The sequence below is a fragment of the Centroberyx gerrardi genome, chromosome 20 (genome assembly GCF_048128805.1).
Source record: "Centroberyx gerrardi isolate f3 chromosome 20, fCenGer3.hap1.cur.20231027, whole genome shotgun sequence".
In the NCBI taxonomy this organism is placed as follows: Eukaryota; Metazoa; Chordata; class Actinopteri; order Beryciformes; family Berycidae; genus Centroberyx; species Centroberyx gerrardi.
The window spans coordinates 14,010,809-14,032,358 of NC_136016.1; the positions used below are offsets into that span (position 1 = coordinate 14,010,809).

Genomic DNA, 21,550 nt, shown 5'->3' on the forward strand with positions numbered 1-21,550 from the left:
AAAGGCCTTGCAATATTTGCGGAGCAGCTGTTAATTTTGCAAGAATTCCTGTGATCGTATATTTGTGTATTCTAGGAGAATTCCTGAAAACAAAATATGCAAATGTGCAGCATGTACAAAGTTTCTTCTGTAATAATCTATTCAAAAACTCTCATAGACTATTATTCCAAACAACTCTTCTACACCTCTCAGTGCCAAAGCTGTTCCTGCAGCAGCCCTCATTTGTCAAAGCCCATTGATAAACGAGCTAGCCCCTGGTGTGGAACCACAGCACACCAAGCCAGCACATCAAACAGATGGGGAGAGCAGCTGGGGGGAATCAGGCCGAACAAGTTGCCAGTTTTATATCTGCCCACCTAGCTAGGACCTGGCATGGCTGGTGCTGCTGCTGCTAGCTGTTAGCTTCTAATCGCCATCCCACAATGCCCTCTTAGCGTCAGAAAGAGCTTTGTAGAGGCATTGACAGGGAGGTGGTGGTACAGCTAATGCAAGCAGTAAAAGATTACTGTATTTTGATATGCATCAGCCCAGCACTATAGTTGCAAGGGCAAGGCAAAAGTGGTGGCTTTAATTCCCTGTTTTCCTTTCAGGCTTAATTTCATGCCGACACCCTTAGTCATTCTTGCTTTGACCCCTCTAGAAACAAACAAAAAAAAGGGACAATCTTGAATGTCTATAAGCTCATTCAATCAGGACAGGTAAAACCATGCATTAAAATGTACTCTTGGCAAAGTGCAGGGCCTAATGCTGCCCTTTGACCCTCGACCATAAAACAGGTTCAGCCAGGGATTGGTAAAGAACCATGTACGTGTCAAAGGGCAAAATGAATGATTCCTCAGTCATGTAGGCACCCATGTGGAGCATATTAAACTGTAGCTGCCTGCAAGTGAGTCCCTTGATAGAGTAGTTCATGAAGTTGACAGGTCATTTCCATGCAGCTGTCTTTGGCTGTAAAGCAAGCATTGAGTTTGATTACACTGTCAGCCGGGCTGGTTAGTAGACCCTGTTTCACAAAGAGTGGAGACGTGAGCCAGGTGAGCTATTTTGGACATCTCTCATTGTAATTGGTACCCATAAAGCAGCCTTTACAACCTGTACTTTATATGTTTGGCTTTGATACAGTCTATCTCCATCCTGGACCGACAGACAGGCTGATGAGTGCTGGTATTTACAGGCTGCTGGGGCCAGATAGCTCCACTGCTGAGAGGACAGCACTACAGATACTGTAGGTTGGCTGGACCGGTGTAGCACACAGTGGTGCTAGCACTTCTAATATGTGTGTGTGTTTCTCTCTCTGTCTGTCTGTCTGTCTGTCTGCACGTATGTATGAAAGCAATATCACTGTAGCTTCCAACGCTGTGTTCCTGTAATTTTATGCAGCTGCGGTGCTTTGGGGGATAATTCTAGTTTTGTCCCATATTTGTCACTGCTTGGATCTAAGTTATGTTTCAAGTTGAGGTTGTAGTGCTGATTTATTGTTGATTCATTGTTCACTCATTTATTGTTCTTACATCGTTTGTGCAGTTTGTGCTTGTTATTCTGTTTTATTCCTTGTTGAGTTTCGTTTTCATATAGTTTCTTTTATGCAGTTCAGTTTTAAAGAGAGGGTCTTACATGCACAACATGTACATTTTTCTTTTTCTCTGTTTTATCTTTTTTTTTTATGTGAAAATTAATAAACTGAGTCTTTTGGCCTACAGTCCATGTGTGGCAGCTAGTGCCTGGCCACTAACCAGCAGGATTCCTGCTGCCTGTTGCACCAGCTCAACTAAAGTTCAAACGTAGGCGAGTTTGAACATAAATTCTCACTCACAAGTCAGAGTGTACGGTTGCACCAACTGAAAGTTTCAACATATAAATAAGTTACAACTTAAAACTTACACCGACCCCCTACTAGGTGTAAAGTCCTCTATGGAACAGCCGTCGGCATCAATTTGATAGATGGGAAAACTTGCTGGAGGACCCAGAGGAACAAATACAGTGGTTTACATCGGCAACATGAAATTAGACAATCACTGAACTGATGAAGAACCAAACTACAATTTTTGCCAGCTTACAATAAAATAAATATTATTTTTCCACCCTATTAATTATAGAGGTAATTGCACCACGCCTAACTACGTAACCTTTACCCTGTTGAAATGAACAGTTCTTCATCACTTGATGTCACTATACTGTTGTCTCTGTTAGTTACATCTAGTTGTATACATAGTTTAATGCCTGTGGTTGTAGTATGTATGGGAGACAAACATTAACACACTCAAATCCTCATACTTTGTACTAGATAACATAGTTATTTGTTGATGTTTTTCATGTAAAATCAACTTGGTGATCATCTTTTTCTCTCACTATCACATATAGCTAATTTTAAGTTAGGCTACTTGTCACTGACAGGAAAACGTCACTGTCTGCAGCATTAGTTGTCCCTTTACGCCCTACTAATTAAGATGTACCTCAAGTCTCAGCTTTAGCATCAAAACTACTTTCAGTATAACATTAAGTGGAGACTTTACACCCTAACTTATGATTGAACACATGCTCAGCTGGTGCAACAGGCTACAGCTACCACAGCTCTCTGATCCAATTTCTGATCCGGTCTTTAGCATGTTATTCAGTAGCGGTGGACTGGGCTCTACCCAGCTGCCCGCTCTGGTGCTAGGCAGGCAGAGAAGCCGGGGTTGTAGTGCTAAGCGCCAGCAGAAACCCTCCACCAGCTGCTGGCCAGCAGGCAACCTGTTAAAAGCTGTTTGGTAATGGGGCTGTCAGGTGCCACATAAAGATGAGTGAGTGGAGCCGCTCAACAGGGGGTTCCAGTGTGGACGGCTGGTTTGTGCAGCTAGACCAGTGGGGGCAGTGTACAGTATGAACTGGGAAAGGGGATTAACCACTAGACCGTAGTAAAACACCATTCAAATGCTCATGGTGTTGGAACAGCTTTGAAGCCCAAGTTGCTGGTTGAAGCACAGGGCAGGAAACTTAACTTAAATGCAAGGCTGATTTAAGAGCTACTTTCATCTTTCTACCAGCCAAATTGAATTTCTAGAACAGCAAAGAACTTTCAAATGATGGTTTGCTTAGGGAGGGTTGGATTCGGCAGGATGGTGGGTGAAATGTCCAAAGCCATGAGCACTTAATTGACGCCATTATCATATGAACAGCACAAAGCAAAGAATTCAATTAGACTTTGGGTGACATTACCACATTTGTAGCAGAGCCCACGTTGTGCTGCGGCCTGATTTATGCTGTCAGTCAGCCATAATCGCTCAGCCATTATAGGTATTAGAGCTGTGTGCTCTCACAAAGACGCATCTCGTTTTGTGTGCCCCGGGAATCAGCTTTTATTATCTGATAAATAGAGAGGAGCTGGAACAAGATCCTTATCTGGAGTTTGTTCACGTCTCTGTTGTAATGCTATGATGTTTGCCAGAGATAGGCCCTTCTTATCAGCTAATGGATGTCTGATTTAAGCCCTTTAATGGGATGTGAAAGATTTTGAACACATGTATGCCTTCATTTGGACAGGTTGAAATTCGTACACGTCGACACTGAACAGTGTGGTTAAAGGATGTTTCGGATCCAGCCGAGTGATAAGCATCCTTTTTTATATGCCTATTAAATCCCTGCGTTTGATACAGATTTAATTTCAATGAAACATCAAGCTCAGTAAAGGCAGTGCAAAGAATATTGTAGTTTGAACCACACTGATGGAAAAAGACCAATGCTGCTCTGCTGTGAATGGAGTTATGCTGCTCTATTGCCCCCCTGTGGAGGCTTCAACAACATACACTACACATTCTGGGTGAAAATGCTTGCACATTCATGAGGACTACACTGCCTGTATTTAAAATGAAATCTCACCTCAACATTTCTGCTGAGGTCAACCTTTACAGACCTTTGACCTCTTCCTTCCCTCTAGATATGAAGCGTCCCAAGAGCCCAGACCGGTTGGACAACAACAGCCTTCCTCCCAGGAGTCAGGAGGAAGAGGAGGAAGAAGAAGAGGAGGAGGAGGAAGAGGAGAGGGAGGTGGCGGCGGGGCAGAGGGCCAAGCGGGAGCGGCGTCAGGGCAGCGGCAGTGCCACGCTGTGCCAGGTGTGCAACATTCAGCTCAACTCCTGTGCCCAGGCCCAAATCCACTACAGGGGCAAGACGCATCAGAGGAGGCTGCGTCACCTGACCAAGGCTGCCAGCACAGGTAGGGACACACCGGTACCACTTTCTCACTTCACAGCACTGAAGTTTCTTTGTTTCTTTGTGTTACTGAACAATAACGACTTGGATTATTAGTACGGCTTCATTGGACAAAACTGTTTAATATAGGCTAATCCATTTTTCTCCATTAGAGAGATCTATGTGTGAAAATGGCAGAAAAACATGTTATAATAATGATAATAAAAATGATAATGATAATAATAAAGTTTATTTGTATTCCACTTATCAAAAACAGAGTTACAAAATGCTTCACATAAAACTGAAAAGGAAAATAGCAAAAATAAAATCAGACAGAATAAAGCACATGGTAAAATGAAGCTTGACATGTTGCTTTGCTTTGAACTCTTGACATGTTACATGTGGCTCTTTTAGGACTGGGGGAATTTGCAAAATATCTGATACCAGTATGAGTATTGGTGCATTGCAGGTACTGGCTCTGGCTTTCACACTGCTGTGGCTTTCTGCGTAGACAGGAGATTTTACAACTAACTGCCAAAACAAAGGAAAGACCAACATACAGTGTCTTAATAGGGTGTGGGGCCACCACAAGCTGTCAGAACTGCTTCTCTTTTCTTTGGCGTAGATTCTGCAAGTGTCTGGAAACACATTGGAGTAAGGCAACATCATTATTCCAGGAGAAATTCTACTGTTTGATGTTTTGTCAATGGTGTTGGAAAAACAATATGGTGTCCGGCATCGTTCAAGATCTGTAAAGGGTTGAGTAAACCTGAACCAGGCTTGGAAAATGTTTCCACTTACTTAACACGCCTCATATAGTCAGGTGCTTCCTTTATTTTGACAGTATTTTCTCTCTCTCTCTCTCTCTCTCTCTCTCAGAATCTCAGAAAAGTTTTATGTTCACTTTCGTAGCAAACCATAAAAAAGTGTTATGCATTCGGTATATTTAATATCGCAGAAGAGCCCCTTCACCATTTCCAAGTGTCTCCTGCGCACCTGTTTCGATGATGGGCCATTAATCACCTTCACTCATCACCACCTGTGTCACTCTGCCACGCTGACCAATCAACACTCAGGAAAAGCCACTAACGAGGAGCTGGCCAATAAGATGGCACATTTTAATGTTGATTTATGGGCTTGTCTCGGTCTGTAGGCTTACCACACACATTTACCTGTTCCACTTTAACACAGCACATGAGATGAAATTAATACTATCTCCCTTGTTTAAATTCCTTATTTTCAGCCTCACTTTGTTATCATTAGAATGTTATTGACATTTTCCATTTCAGATAATAGTCTTTTTGGATCATCATTTATGCTTAAAAGTGTGAGGCTGATCCAGTGCAAAGGGAGTCATTGGATACATGCATGCATTAAAGAGAGAGGGAGAGATAGATGAATTGAAGAGGCCACATGTACTTGGTCCATCCACCTGTGGTATTTGGATCTGACTAGAAATCATCCTGTTCTCATTCTGTTCTTGAACTCTGTCTCTATCTTTCCGGGGTGTAATCAAGAATGCAAAAACTGGGGATTGTGCATCCAATAAACCTGAAACCCTTAATCACATTCCTATTCTTTTACTCTCTCTCTTTCTCCCTCTCATTGTCTTGTTCATTCACATGGGCATTCACATCTTGAATTAGTCTGTATTGTTTGCAGTTAATCGTTTGTCGCAACAGGATCATTGGTCTGGGCACATGACTATATAATGGTCATTATGACTGGAAACCTGGTCAAGTACCTCGTTCATGTCATGTGGGATTTACCGTAAATACAACCTGCTGACTGGGAAAAACCATTTACACCAACCCCCGAAGAGTGTCAACACAAGCAATAAACACAGCAGCAGCGATGTCAGCAGTCCAAGATAATAAAACTCAAAATTACAGGTTATTTTCACAGTAATACAATCAAGTGTACTTAGAAAAAGTGAGTAATGTCTGCTGCACTTTGCAGCAAGTTGTGGCAGCGAGATGTCATCCCATTCTTACGCTGCTTCCCATATGACATGAACACGGCATACGGTCAGGACTCCTTTTCCACAAAGTCCTTGATGTATTAGATATAACACAATACTTTCCTACCTAAAGCTGGGGATACACCACACAACTTTTAAAATCCTAACAGATTATGAAAAGACTGGGCATATACACTAACCGACTGGTTTCTGCAGATTTTTTTATGACGACTGAAAAACTGGGGATCACACACTTAACGACTACGCCAGATGAGGGATCACACACTACTCGACTTGTCACTGCAACTGAACCAAACTGAACGCACCAAACTCACATGAAAACACGAACTCTCGCGGTACGCTACGAGATGCTGGTAGCAAAGCAAACACGGGGATACAGCATAGATATAAATTCACATTATACATTTTTATGGGTAGCATACTAGAGCTTGCTGTTGTTGCGCCATGGAATAAAGGAAGAAACAGAGGGCAAAACAGTCTGTGTATTTTTTGGCCATTCCGTTTTCTTTTCAGAAACAGAAAATAAAAAATGAAAAACAAATGATGATTTCATTTTCATTTCAAAATCCAAAAATGGAAAACGGAAATATACAGGGCATTGTCCGTTTTCCTGGTAAGAAACGGCAGATACAACATTTATAAAGGACTTGATTTTCCCTTTCTCCTTTGTAAAACAGAAAATAAAATAACAAAAATTAAAAAAGTCCATTTTGGGATTGCAACCTGAATATAGAGCTGTGCGTCTTTCAGCATCATCAAGGCCTGGAAAGCGGAAAGGAGAGAGAGAAGCAGAGAGGGAGGAAAATAGAATGACCAAAAAATACACATACCCAAAACGCATTTACATAAAGCTGTGGAAGGGCTGACGTGGCAGTATGGACTGCACAGACTGCAGAGGGAGCTGGAGGTGAGCAGCAATGTGAATCAAATACCTGTTGATACATAATGGAGCCAAAGCTATGAAGTGGGAGCTGAGAATGTTTGTAGGAGATGTTGGCTATGATTATGTTGCAAAACCGGACTGTGCATTTACATTGTCCGGTCGGACAAATAAATAAATAAATAGCTAATAATTATAAAACCTGACTTTCCGGTCTAAAACCGGCATCTGGCAGCCAAGGTTTTGTGTAATCAGTAATTGAGTCTTCCCTGTATTTTTTTCCTGTGTGCCTTGGTAGGCTACCAGAAATCGGTAGGCCTATCTATAAATTTATTGTATGAAGAATTAGTTGATTGCTCCTTGGTGTGGGCTAAACACCGTATTGGCTGTTATGGCATAGCTTCATAGTTTTTCATTGGCTATTGACGGGATCCATTCGCATGTGAGTTGAGACGAGTATATACTACCCAACTGCGTCCAGATTCCGCTTGTAAAAATCAAACATGTTTGATATAATCGTAGTGGCTCCAACTCACGTCGGGAGGCAAGAGATTAGAATCTGTTCCCCTCACACACTTGTCGATTAGAGTCTGTACCCCTCATACACTTATAGATTTTCTGTGCCAACTGGCCACGCCGACTGCCCCAAAATGTGCAGACTAGTGCAGACCAGGACAGACTCGGCCCGATTGTGAATCCTGGCTAAAATCGGGGCAGTAGTTGTCTAGTGTATCCCCAGCTTGAGTTGTTTTTTGTCCATGACCCTGTCAGAACATCTAGCAACTAAATTGAATGGAAATCTGGGTCAGTCACCAACTGTTCAGTGTCCCGGTGTAGAAACAGAAGGTAATGATGGATCCCGTGATGTAAACCTTAGGACCAGATGGCTCTAAAGTGTTACATGGCGCTTGGACATAACCCCCCACCCCCCAACTCCCACGCACACATACACATTCACACAGACGGCCTCCTTTGAGCTTCCTTGTTGCATGCCCAAGTCCTCTTCTCTGACCCAACACACCTGAGCTGGCACCGCAAGCCGATCACTTCACTGGACATCTGGAACATTAACTCACTGACCGTAGCTTAACCTCACTGCCACTTGGGTTCACTGCCTATTTACGCGTTGGTGTGTGTGTGTGTGTGTGTGTGTGTGCTGTCCTTGTGAGCACCTGTTTAAGTTTTAGACCTTTGGAGTGAGGATATTTTTGGAAAAGGAAGGTAATTTTGGCCAGTCCTCACTTTTCCCTGGGGCTAGTTTAAGGTGAAGACTTGAGTTTTGGGTTATGATTAGAATTAGGATTAGGTTTAGGTTACAGTTAGGGAATGAATGTAGTCAATGGAAGGTCCTTTACATGGACAGAAGTACAAGGACGTGTGTGTGCATGAGTGTGTAAAGTATGTGTGTGTAGGTCTGATTATAGATAGCAATAGGGGTTTGTCATTGCCACTGTGTGTGTATTTGTCAGAGAAGATTTACCTTCTAGAGAATGCTATCTCTTGTCTCTTACACCACCACATGCAACCCGAGAAAGTGTGTGCGGCCTTTTGAATGTGACCTCCATGCTGCTCCAGCTTGCTGCCAAGGCTGCAGAGAGCAATTTGTCATCCTTTTGATATTTGATATTGATATTTGATATTTGATGTCGCCCGTAAAGACACAGTTCACCAAAAATAAGAAGGAAATTGTATAGGGACTAAAGCTAAAACCAGCTGTGTGCCAGTCATGCGGTCCACTGCTGATTCCTCCCTGACCACAGCTACATAAAACCAGTGTAGAAAAACAGTTTGGTTTCTGATCTGCTCAGCGGGCGGTGTCAAGCCAGCAGGATCAGCCGTCCCTTTAGCCTGTAATTGCTGTTGGAATCAATAGCAAGTTTAGAAATTATTGATGAATGTTGGGGACTAGGGATAGGCCTAAGCATAGGTACAGTGTAGTGGAGGTTGACTTTAGCTGTATTTGAGAGCGGGTGTCAAGGAGGATTGGCCGGAAATCAAGAATCAGAAGTCAAGCCACAAATACCCACACTATACGGAGCACTGAATCGGCTATAATTCAAAATAAATGAACGAATAAATACATCAAAATAAATACATGTTAAAGGATAAGCACTTCTCTCTGTTGTTCATTGACAAAAACAACATAAGGGGTGTTGGGAATATTGGAAAAATTATCTTCAATGACATCACATCACATTGTACAGATGTATATGTATTGGTAGCTTTAGCAACCAAATCAACAATATGATCATATGGAGCAGTATACAGGCCTTTGCATTGCAGTCATTCACACCAGTAAACTGCGGAGTGTATTCTAGATGTTGAACTAGTGTGGGTGATGTTTGTCAGGATACCGAGCTAAGTTGTTTTCAGTTGACAACACCTGTAATCTGGTTTTGACAGTAAAGCGGAGAAGCACTTCCTTATAGCAGTGTTGGAATGAGACAGAAAATGATCAGCAAACTCCAGGGAAGCAAGTCTCAGTTTCTTCTGTCTGCCTCACACTGAGGAGATGATGAGTCTCCCTGATGGTGTGTGTTGCAATTCTTTATGGTTGAGAGTGGGATCTGGTGGGTGGGATCAGACTGTCAGTTAAGGTTTTTCATTTTAGTTTCAGTCAAGTTATTTAGGTCTCACCAATATCCATTTGGTATATTTCAGTTCTGACTCTGAAAAAATAAATAATTTGTCCATAATTGCATGCCTTTGATAACATGCAGTTCTCTGGATGAGACCAGGACATCATCATCATACCTCTGGACAGCATTTAAATACCTTACTCGCTGCAGGCCAAACTGACAGAGCCATTTCATCCACTAATTGATGGCTAAGATGAGGCTCAGTCATGGGCAGCCAGTTTCTGTCCCGGAGCGGTATGGACGCTCGTGTCCCACAGAGGACATGCAGTGATTTCACACCTGCCATGTTTGAAGTGGTTGAATTGAACCCTGGAGCGTTTGACCCCTTTGTTTGGGTTGTTTGTGAGAAGTGAGAACACTGCACTCGAACCGCTCCCTGTTATGCCTTAAAGGGGGGTCTTGGCCTTTAAAATGAACCCTGAAATGGTTTGTTTGGAATTAAAATACAATTGGACCAAAGACAGGAAAATAGCCAGAGAATTGCCCGTTTAAAGAAATAGATTGACCAATTTTTGTCGGTCTCCCATACTACTTTGAATGTCTTTTTATGTGCATCAAAACTATTATCCTTTGCTTTTTTTCCCTACAAATAACTAATAATGATTCTAAAGAAGTCGTATAACAAATAACATTTATTATGAATCGCTGACAGTGAATTGGACAAACTAAACAGTAGTTTCCCAACATTTCTGCAAGTCTATACATTGGAAATTGGGTGTACTCACACATTTACTTGTTAAGATTCTGAATTTTGTCCAATAAATGCCTGACCTGCACATCCACATTGCTTTGTTTATAAAGGATGTTATATTTGTCAGTTGGCAATGGGCAACACAACGGAACCAATGAAAACCTGCAACAAAATAATTTTATAGGTAATTCGGACCAACTCAAAGAGTTCACTTCATCACCATGGAGAAGTGAGCCTTTGTATACATCAGATACATTGACCACAAATGGTTGAATGTGGATTTCCTCTAGAGCACTAAGCATCGCTGTTTGTGTGATAATGTACCAAAGACATCCCTTAAGTCCGGGGACATTGCGTAAAACTTTCAATTTCAGTTTACAGGCAGAAAATGTCAGGACGCAGCCAAGCACACCCTCCCTAAAACGTTGTAAACAAAGAGGAGGGAAATATCTCTGCATGTAGACTCACACGCGCAAAACGCACACAAAGACACCCATGTCTCAAACACAGTTTCTCATTCAGGAAAGCCATTTTCCCTGTCGCCCGTCTCTCAGTAGAGAGGAGAAAAGGAGGACGAGCCAAGTCAATTAAGGTGACTGTTAGTATAATTCAATCTGGGCTGCGATGAAACCGGCCTAATAATACCCATTCCCTTCCCACGGCTGAACCAGCATTCCCCTTTATTTAGCTTCATGAAATGATTGCTCAAATGAAAAGAGATTTTAATAGGGTGGTTCTCACTGGGGGCCTTTTGAAAAGGGAAAGGAGCAAAGCAGTTTCCACTCTAGTTCTCCTCCTACTCTCCACACTAAGCTCTGGTGCAGTGTTGGACCGCTGTGGAGTCGCCTCAGTTCGGGGGTTATGGATTTCTAATTTCCTGGATGCCATTTTTTTGTCTATACACAACACACACCACACACACAACTCCAGAGCTGTGTGAAGGGTCGGTTCTGGCTGTTGACGTGGGTCTCTCTGGCATTGCATTGGGGCAGTTGAACAACTGCGGCACCATGGTGTGAACTTAGAAGGAGCCAAAACACTCAACTCCTAGTTCTGTCTCTCTCTCTCTCTCTCTCTCTCTCTCTCTCTCTCTCTCTCTCTCTCTCTCTCTCTCTAACAGGATCCAAGGAGGAGGAGAGGAGAATCAAGGCAGAGTTTTAGAATTTACAGTCTGGGGGGAAAAGGCAGTGACTTTGAAAAGGGACAGTACTAAGCAGCATGCAGAAATATCCTGTGGATGACTCTGTATCGGTAGGAAAGTCCCTTTGGAAGAGATTTCTTCATCCCACTCTTACCCTTTCTCTCCCCACACCTGCCGCATATAACTCAGAGATATAACCCATAATTCAACCAGTGTTTTTACAGGACTCTTAATCTAGAGCAAGATGACACCAATATGTGAATAATGGTACATATGCTTCGAAAACTATCAGTCATAGAAATTCAGACTCTCAGATGAAGTTGAAACTCAACAACAAAGCAAAGGGTCAGATAGTTTACTCCACCAGTCATGGCTAGAGATCCAAGTTTCAGACTAGCATACAATTATTTGACTTGCGCTTCCAATTATCTTTGATTTGGTTTGTCAAAATAGGACTACAAACAGATGCTAAATCAAACCTGAACAATCATGCCAGTCAGCGAGGTTTTGTATTCTACAACATTTCCTATTATTCACAGCAATTTTCCCATTGAAAGGGAAAATGAAGCCTTTTTTGTTCCTGCAACAAAGCTTCCACTAATGGAAAATCTATAAATTTCTCAAATAGAGCTGCATTGGAAATTGACTTCTTAATGTTTTTCCGAAGTCTGAATTATTTCTTCTGCAGTTTGCCACTGCAACATAGATACATGGTACTGCACAAACATCCATGGAAGCAGTGTGTCTGCACGCGCACGTGCACACACAAACAAACACACACACACACACACACACACACACACACAGATTCAAACACACTGTGTGAGCTGTGAAATAGGACATTTATCAGCTGGAGTTTTGTGCTGCTTGGCCTCATTTCATACAGCAGAGGCTGCTGAGCAGAAGCAGCCATTTTTAAGATCTCAATTGATCTGTCATCAACGACCATTCTCCACACTCTGAAGGCCTGCAGGAGGGAGTGTGAGCTGGAGAGGAGGAGAGGGAGATGGAGAGACAGAGAAAAGGGTGATGTTGGATAGTTCAGCATTTCCCAATGTTTTCGTCTCCGTGGCTGGCAGGATATGACATTGGTACCCTCAGGGACTAGTTAACATTATAGCGAACACCTGTTTACAGTATTAATAATAGTAAATCTATGGCTGTGTCAGCTAAACAGGTCAGGGGTGTCTCAGCAAATCCGCAGGGATCTGCACCTGAAATTTAGATACAATCGTTAACTTGTTTCTGCTTGGTGTTATAGCTGGCAGCGCATTGTGCTGAGTGTGAGAGTTTGCATATTCGACATAGACGTAATTTTGCATGTTTGCACCAGAATCATTTGGGCTGAAGAGTCAATGAACATATTTGAATACTTTGATTTGAGTGCTGGTTTTATCTTCTTTTGCTAGTGAAGTGTCAGCTTTTGAGACTGTTTTGATGTCTGGCAAGATTGGTCAAGCACATCTCAATATTTGCTTACACTTTCCACGACATGCGTGTTTTTAGTCAATTGTAAGCGTAGTTATGGGTTATGGCTCTGTAAGAATATAAAATACTGAAAATAGTGAAATATTTGGTTGAGAAGGTTGAGAGCAGAGGGGTTTTGTAATTCTCTCTCCCCCATCTGGTTTCTACCCAGTTGACCTCTAACATTTCTGTGACGATCCCTGATTTCTATACAACAGGAATTAACATTGGCATGCCACACACACACACACACACACACACACACACAGCATCCATGTAGTTGAATAGAGATATGTGCAGCCAATGTGCAGTAGGTCCACGGCGAGATGAAAGCATGCTGTGTGGAGCCGACATGCGACCATTCTGCTCGAGGCCGTCTCTCTGCACTTTCATTTGAATGCAGCAGCCTGAAATCAAGTGTAAAACTGTCAGAGTTTGTCAGTGTTGTGCTTCCCCACCACACTTATTCAAGCCGACAAGGAGCCAGGAAGAAGCACACAGGGCAGACACACACAGAATTTGTGTGTGCGTGTGTGTGTGTATGATGAATACGCTTGTGTGACATTTGAGGCCAGGGTTTGGGGGGAGAGTGTGGGAATAATTGTGTTTATTTGAAGTGATTATAGTGACTGTGGAATGAATAATAATGGGAAAAGGCTGCCCTACACTGGCAGTGCAAACAAGCCTGTGCGTTGCTTCTGCAGCTAGCTATGAGCTTCTGGACTCAGTCAAATCTCCAACAACTTTTCAGGAACATTGGTTTTCTCCTCCTCTTCAGCAACCTAAAGCGCATAGGGACTGTAGCGGTGACAGAACCTATATTTTAATGCAGACTCTGCCAAGAGGGATTCATATTTAAAGACTAGTCAAACTTTTTATGTCTACAACTTGATATCACAAAATGTCCACATACATTTCATACCTGAAAACTGCAATAAAAATGCCACAATGGTTGTGTTAATTGCTTTTCAGGGTATTTCCAAAAAATGTTTATCTTGCGTCTTTCTCTTATAAATGAGTTCCTATTTATAGTTAAAATAAATGCACGGGCAAGGTGACAGGATCTTTACAAAAGATGTATCTGTTTGGAAAATGCACAAGCAGCATGCATTTACCGAAACATTAAGGGAGTTGTTTCACTTCTATCCAAAAAGCACTTACACCAATTTTCTAGTTGAGATTTTGGGTGAAGGGATTGATAACATTTTGTGACATTTTGCTAGTGGGGCTGAAAAATATTTCTCTGAAAAATAATTTATAGCTTGGTTTTGGTTTTCAGCCCTGTCGACTTGCACCAGCATTTCTAACAATGCAAAAAAAAATTCTGCCTCCATTATCTCAGCAGTGGCAACAATGGCTACTGGATGGAGTGAAACGACTCCCCGTTGGTGATGAATCAGATATGCTTCTTAACCATTTGAACCATTTTTTCCTGTAAGCAGCAAGCACACCTAGAGTGAACGAAATGAGCCGTAGCCCAAGCTAGTCCTGACATACAGAGCTTAGAGTCAATGGTCCACTTCCACAAAGGCAGGCATCTTCTGTCCTGTTACATGAATGGAAAACACCATTCAACCGCTTCCACCACTTGCTAGAATAAAAGAGCTGCTAGAATGATGGAGGGAGCAGGCTGGCTTTTTTGCAGGTGTTGTGTGTGTGTGTGTGTGTGTGTGTGTGTGTGTGTGTGTGTGTGTCAGGGGTCTTTCTGTTTGTGTGCACAGGTGTCACAGAAACCCACATGCAGACCTTCTAAGTATGTGCCAGATGAGTTATTAACACAAGTTACTGACACAAAAACACCCAAGTTCCCTGTTCTGTCTATACTAGGGATACGATGTTACACCAAGAACTGCAGCACTAAAACAATCCCGTTGTGTAGTTTTCCATTACATTGTTTTAAAATTGAGAATCACATTTTTGGATCATCCCTAAATGCAATGCATGCTTAGTTGGAGACGTTGAGAGGATCTTTAGGACCTCTAGCTTCTGAGAGTGAACATTTGGCAGGGAGTAAGGTGGAGAAATTAGTAGGGAGACCGTCCTTCAAGTGGAAGACCCAGGTTCAAGCCCCTGTGAAAGCAAGCATCTAACCTGCCAAAGCGTCCTTGAGCAACACACTAACTTCTTTAGATTCATTCAGCAATGGGGCATCATAATAAAGTATACAAATATGGACTGCTGGGGCTAACCTAGCTACCTAGCTCTAACCTGCACTAGTACCAACTCTAGCACCAAAACAGAGATGGATATGAAGTAAAAACCAAAATATATGAATATTATCTTAAATAAAAAGTAAATATATCAGAGTTCAAAGAGGTAAAAAATTGTTTCAGTTTCTCTGTAGGAACATAGGAGAACAAACAATTCATTTAAAATATTCTATGAACTATTTACACAGACCTACTTGACCTGAAAACTGTGCCTCTGTAGTTTTGCGTATTTAATTATGGTACCGATTATGGTACTAGATGACTTTGTGCTGCATGACTGAATGAGCCGTTTTGATTGAATTGTGTAATTGTGGCGTCACATTTTTTTAAATACTGAATATCTCATTTTGGAGTGAAAGGCTTCAAATGTTTTCCTCTTGGGTACCACAAAGTTGATAACTTATAAGTACAATGTAGCACGGCTGTATTTTAAGAAGAAATGTACAAGCGCTATAGGAACAGACTGATAAATGGGGCCTATTGTTGTCAAGGAATGCCAGGAAGGAAATTACATTTGAGTGTCCTTAAGGGAACATGCAGGTGTGAACACTGAATAGAAAATGGTGCTGGGAAGAAGGGGGAGATATAAGGAGAGGGAAGAGTGGGATGTTCATGCTGTAATAGCAGGTCTGCCAGCTCTCTCTCTCTCTCTCTCTTTCCTCTCTCTCACTCACTCACTCTCTTGCGCTCTTTCACTCTCGCTCCCTCTCTCTTACATACTCACACACACAGAAACATACACACTTGCTCTTTCTGCCTCTCTCAGACACTCTCTCACCATCACACTCAGCCTCTCTTTCATTCTCTGCTGCTTTCATTCTGTGGCTCGCTCTTTCTTTCTCCCTCCTGTCTTTCTCTCCCTCTCTCTTTTAAATGGCAGGGTGATCAGTAGAGCATGAAGCTTTTAATTGAAGCACATATATATCATTCTTCAGCTGCGGCAGATTGGATTATAGCCGAGATGTGTCATTGACTGAGAAAGGACTGCCACTCCACCTCACTGAGAGAAGCAAAGTGGAAGAGAGAGAGGGAAAGAGCGACAGAGAAAACATCCTCTCGCTCTCTCGGCGGTTCTCTTTAGAGGAACACTTTGCTGGTTTTTCTCCAACTTCTCTGATGGGGGCTAAGCTGGCAGGAGAACCCTAACTCAAACAGACACAAGAGAGCGGCAGGCGAAGGAATCGCGAGACACGTGGAGATGCTGCTAGGTAAGACTGTTTGTTTACTCTGATTACTGACATGACGTGTCAGTGCCGCTCATTCGCGGCTTCTTATTTATGGGTCTGGGTCTAGATTCCTCAGAAGATGAGTAAAAAAGCAGCTTTGATTTGTCTATAGATGTTTTGCATTTTTCATGGCTCCATCTCTCTGAACGCATGTGAGCACTTGCCTGACAGTGTGCGTTTCACAACAATGTCTTCACCCCATGGCTCAAGGGCAGGCTCAATCTCCTGTCTGCCATCTGCCCTTTCTCAATTCCGTCGCATCCAAAATGAGGCCCGGGCCTGTTTGTTTTTCTAATTGACCCCCTTTGAGGATGCCAAGAGTGGAGTTCAGACCATACAGCGCTGTCGTTCCCAGACGTGTCAAGTCATTTTAAAGCCACAGAAGAACAGTGCTGATATCACCGTGCAGATTGCTGGCAATTATGTCTTTGCCTCCCCAGGGAAATATGCCCTGATTAGCTCCCATAATTGGAGCCTGTTAAAGATAAAGGCAGTGTGGGGATTTTTACTCATTTGTTTTTTGGGTGTTTTTTTTCAGCTCTGGGAGCAAAATGCTGATTGTATTTGGGGTATTTAAATTTAGATTCACTTTAGTGTTGTGTAGTTGAACACACACACAAAGCTATATAGAAAAAATTGACCATGCTTAAATTCTTAGTGTGACCTCTAGATGCAAGAAGGCTCAGTAAGAACTGGATGAGAGTTTAAAATGCATACGCAATAAAATGTTTGTTTTTCATTTTGATAAATATAGGGGTAGAAAAGTGCTGTAGTCTAGATGGGATGATAAATTAATGTAACACTTAGACTAGATTTCCACTGCGATTCCTGTTGTTTATCGCTGTAGAATCCTAGATTGTGTGATAAAGCTGTTTTTTCTGACTTAAATCCTCTCTACCAGCCTTCTCAGAGAGGTAAGGAAAGAGCAGGTTTAACATATGCGTGTATGTGTATGCACTTAGTGATATAATCCAGCGGCCTGTGCACACACACACACATACAGTAGAGTAGTGTGTGCCTAGATGAAAATACTATAAAGTGGTGGTGTGGGAGCTCTGGTGGATGCTTTCTTCTTTAAATGGCAGATTAGGAAGATCAAAGGGAAACAGTTGGAGAGGAGATAACTGTGGAGTTTTGCCTGGTGGCCATGCTGCAGCTGTCCCCTCCTCTCCATCACCACCACCCCCCCCCCACACACACACACACACACACACACACACACACACACACACACACCCCACCCACCCCCCGTCTCCGCTCTGCTTTGAGGCTGCAGTGACAGCCTATGTATAAATCTCGTTCCCTCTTCAGTGTGACATGCAAGAGATGTGACAATGTGTGAAAAGCCCAGAGTAAAGAACACGTTTCTCAGCAGTGAGATTTATATCTTTCTCTCCCTCCTTTGTTTTTAAGGAAGTAGATTTAGGAAAATACGTAGCACAGCAGAAACTATGGAGGTAGTAGGAGTTACTATTGCGGTACTAGCACTCCCTTGCCAGTGCTTTGCCTTAATAAACGGGGGCAAAAACTTGATGGAGGAATTGCTTGGCAATGAGTCACACACTGAGACACATACCATGCCACTCACATACACTCAAAATATTTTTCATACGTCAGAGGTTCAAAAAAACAGGGAATTTAATATTTAAATAAAATGATGGCTGTTTGATCAGCCTAAAATCTGCCAAAAGTTCAATCTCAATTCTCTTTTGGGCATTAGTTCACATTCCTCCAGTTCCAAATTGGTATTTTCTGCTTCTAGACCTGCGACACCAACATTCAATAAAACACAGTTAGCTGATGGTCACTGGTAACTGAAAGGCACCTCATATTTTGAACTTGACCTCAGATTTGCTCAAACCAGGAATCTTCCTTGTCAGTAGCAACTGACCGTAAAACCATTTCATCTGATCCTCTCATCCCAAGTGGTTAAATAAAGGTATTAATACAAAGGGAACAGATAGAGATTTGGGACAGACGTATTTAGATATATTATCTGAGCCACCGAACCTTTGTGATCAGTACTTGCCCTCAGCCTAGCTCAAACTGCAAATCCTCTCACCAGAACCATGTAACCACAAAAGCTGAATAAATTTAAAGAATTTGTTACTTGAAAAGGATCCATTGTGGGTAGCAAACCAGTTTAGATCAAGGCATAATTTTATGCTGTGTTAACTGCATTATACATAGTGGAAGAATCCACTATGTATAATAACTATGTGTTAACTGCATTATACATAGTGGAAGAATCCACTATGTATAATGCAGTTAACACAGCATAAATGACTGAATAAACACACAAAATAATGTCTTATGAAATTGTTATTGCCTTGTTATGGAAAACTTGTTGTCCTGTTGTTCAAAATGTATGATAACACAGAGGTTCATGAGCAAGTTTAGATGGGACTATTAATTTTCCTGTTGGGGTTCACATTCTATCCAGCAGCGCTAATGAGTCATTATTCTACCCGTAGGGTAATGAGTATGGCATAGTATGGCTTTAATTGCAATACTGACACTAAAGATTATCTTAGTGAACAAATTCAATTAGGCTACTGTACTTTGACTCAGTGCCTGTTCTCTTGGAGAGAGGATTCTAATTTATTTGTACCACAGCAATATTTTAACCAACCATTAGTGAGGAGACAAGCTTGCAAGTTCAAAGCAGACATGACATGCTGAAATTGATTTCAGAGATTTAATTCTTGGTTTGTGAAATGAGTTTGGAAACAAGCTGCCTGGAACAGACACTTTAATTTGTGGTATGTTGCAGTATGTGGTATGTTTTCACAGGCACTATTATACATTCCTCCACCACAGAAGAATTACGTGACAATACCATGAATTGGATTATATGGCAATAGCACAAATTGGACATGCCATTTTTACCTGTTTGTCACCTGAAAAGGTTGGCTAACAGTTAAGTTTAGGCAAGAACACAACTTTATTTAAGGTTACAGTTAAAATTAGCCTTACCCTAACCTTAACTTTGGTTAAGGTTAGCGTAAGATTTTGGTCATGTTTAAATAAGAAAACAAATCACAAAAAATTAAGACTTCACTCACAGTAGAAAACTTCTTGGTATGATTTGGGACTTGAATCCAGGTTGTCAGAGTTGAAGACAAATGCATACATACACCCATCCAACCCAACCACAACACCCTTTCCATTGCGCCATCTCAGTGTCAGTCTACTGCCTGTCTCTAGTCGTTTCTCCTTCACGTAATCCTTTTGTGGTGGGAAAATCTATTTCTCTCACTTTTCGTACACAGAGTACGTATTTGTATTTTAACACAGTGCTCACTTCACAAAATTTCGGGTTACCAGGCTCTTGTATATACAGTATATGCACAATCTGAGGGGATTAATGTGTGCATGCTACGTGAACTGTAGTGGGTAATTCAAAATTTTAGGGGGGGCATTGGTGCAACGGAGTGTCTTAAATCAAAACCTGCCCCCCTGCCCACTGTACAGCCAGCCTCACCCCCTGCTAACACAGACTGACAGCCCCAATCAGTCATTGCAGTGTTGACAGTGCGGGCTTGATTAGCCTGACTGGTAATGACTGTGGGAGTTCACACACAACTCAAACATAAACATCTTGAATACACACTCTCTCACACATACACGCACACAGCCAAGTGTGATTACCCCCTGGTTGGGTGGTATGTTAGAGCCACCAGACAGTTGGCACTGACCCCATCCAGAGAACAACCAGGCTGTAGAGACTCTTGTTAAGGTTTTCATCACTTCATCGTGTTCTAGTTTCTGCCATGGCTCTGCTTTTGCTATTGACATGTCTGTAGCACATGTGCACAAATGCACAGTGTGATCACCAATAGGCTTATAGTAGGCAGTAGTGTGAAGAAAACTATTTATGTTGCCTTGATGCCGTACAACGTATCATGAGTTACTGTTATCATGGAGTGAAGATGGTTTAAATTGACTTTGCATTCAGTTAATTAAGGGCATGGGCTTTCTTCACAGTTAAAATAGTAAAACGCTTTTTGCATGAGAATGTTGTGAAATCTCTGCTGTTAAGAAATAATTGAGAATGAACGCTCAGTCATTACCATTAATGTTAAAATTGCAGTTTCTCTTAAAATTTAGAATTGACTACAGTAAGATTGAATTGACCTTAATCCTGTGATGGAGCTTAGAACATTTGCTTAATTTTAAGATTTGGATCTGCACAATTGATACGAATGTGTGGCGTACATCTAACATCTGTTTAGCTACAGTAGACATATTTGAATTATTCTATATTTGGGCTGGAAAATTGGTGAGCCGGATGTGTCTGTGTATCTGCGCTAAACATCTTGATGGTGTCATATTTGAGGGTAAAAATGTCAAGAGCTGTTTAAAGACAGACATTTACAGACATTAATTTCCACTTGAATACCATATCAGTTCAGGATTCTAGATGTACATGTAGAAGCCCAGAATGACTCACATTCTGCATCAAAATGGGGGCAAATGTTTCCAAACGAATCCTGGGAATGGAGCTGCATGCCAAGACCAACTTAGTAATTTTAATGGTTTAGACACATGCCATGGATTTCTATTCTATTCTGGATTTGCCAAGAGCGCATACAGCCCCGACCTGATACATCTGGTAACCCAGTGTGCCCCCATTGCTCAGCAGCAGCCCGTTGCCACCGAGACTGTGAGAGTGTGATCTCACGAGTCTAAAGAGGCTCTGCTGGACTGTTTTCAGCTCCAAGACTGGAAGCTGCTCTGTGGGGTGCACAGTGAGGACACTAAAAGGCTCTCCCATTGCATTACTGATTACATCAACTTCTGTGTGGGCACTATAATTCCCCCGTAAACAGCTTTTTTTTTCCCCCAAATAACAAACTCTGGATTACAAAGGACAGTAAATCCCTCCTCAGCAGAAAAAGAGGGCTTTCAGGGCCGGGGACAGGGAGGAAATGAAGGAGCTGAATAAGAAGATAATGGATGGAAAGAACACCTACTAGGAGAGATTTAACAACAAACTGCATGAGAGCAGTGTGATGGAGCTGTGGAGTGGGATGAGAAAGATCGCTGGCTATAAGCAGCCGGGCCAAATGATGGAAGGGAACCAGGACAAATGAATTAAACCTGTTTTTCAACTGGTTTGACTCGGGGACCCCAGGCCGGCTC

The 21,550-nt window shown here is 42.1% G+C and overlaps 1 protein-coding gene across 1 annotated transcript in view; it reads left to right on the forward strand.

The window, feature by feature from the left end:
- The first annotated feature begins 3,918 nt into the window (after positions 1 to 3,918).
- LOC139928013 (zinc finger protein 385C-like) overlaps positions 3,919 to 21,550 on the forward strand; it is a 43,347-nt gene continuing 25,715 nt past the window's right edge. The window contains exon 1 of the mRNA XM_071920352.2: positions 3,919 to 4,195. Coding sequence (XP_071776453.1) covers positions 3,919 to 4,195 — 277 coding nt within the window. The remainder of the gene's footprint in view (positions 4,196 to 21,550) is intronic.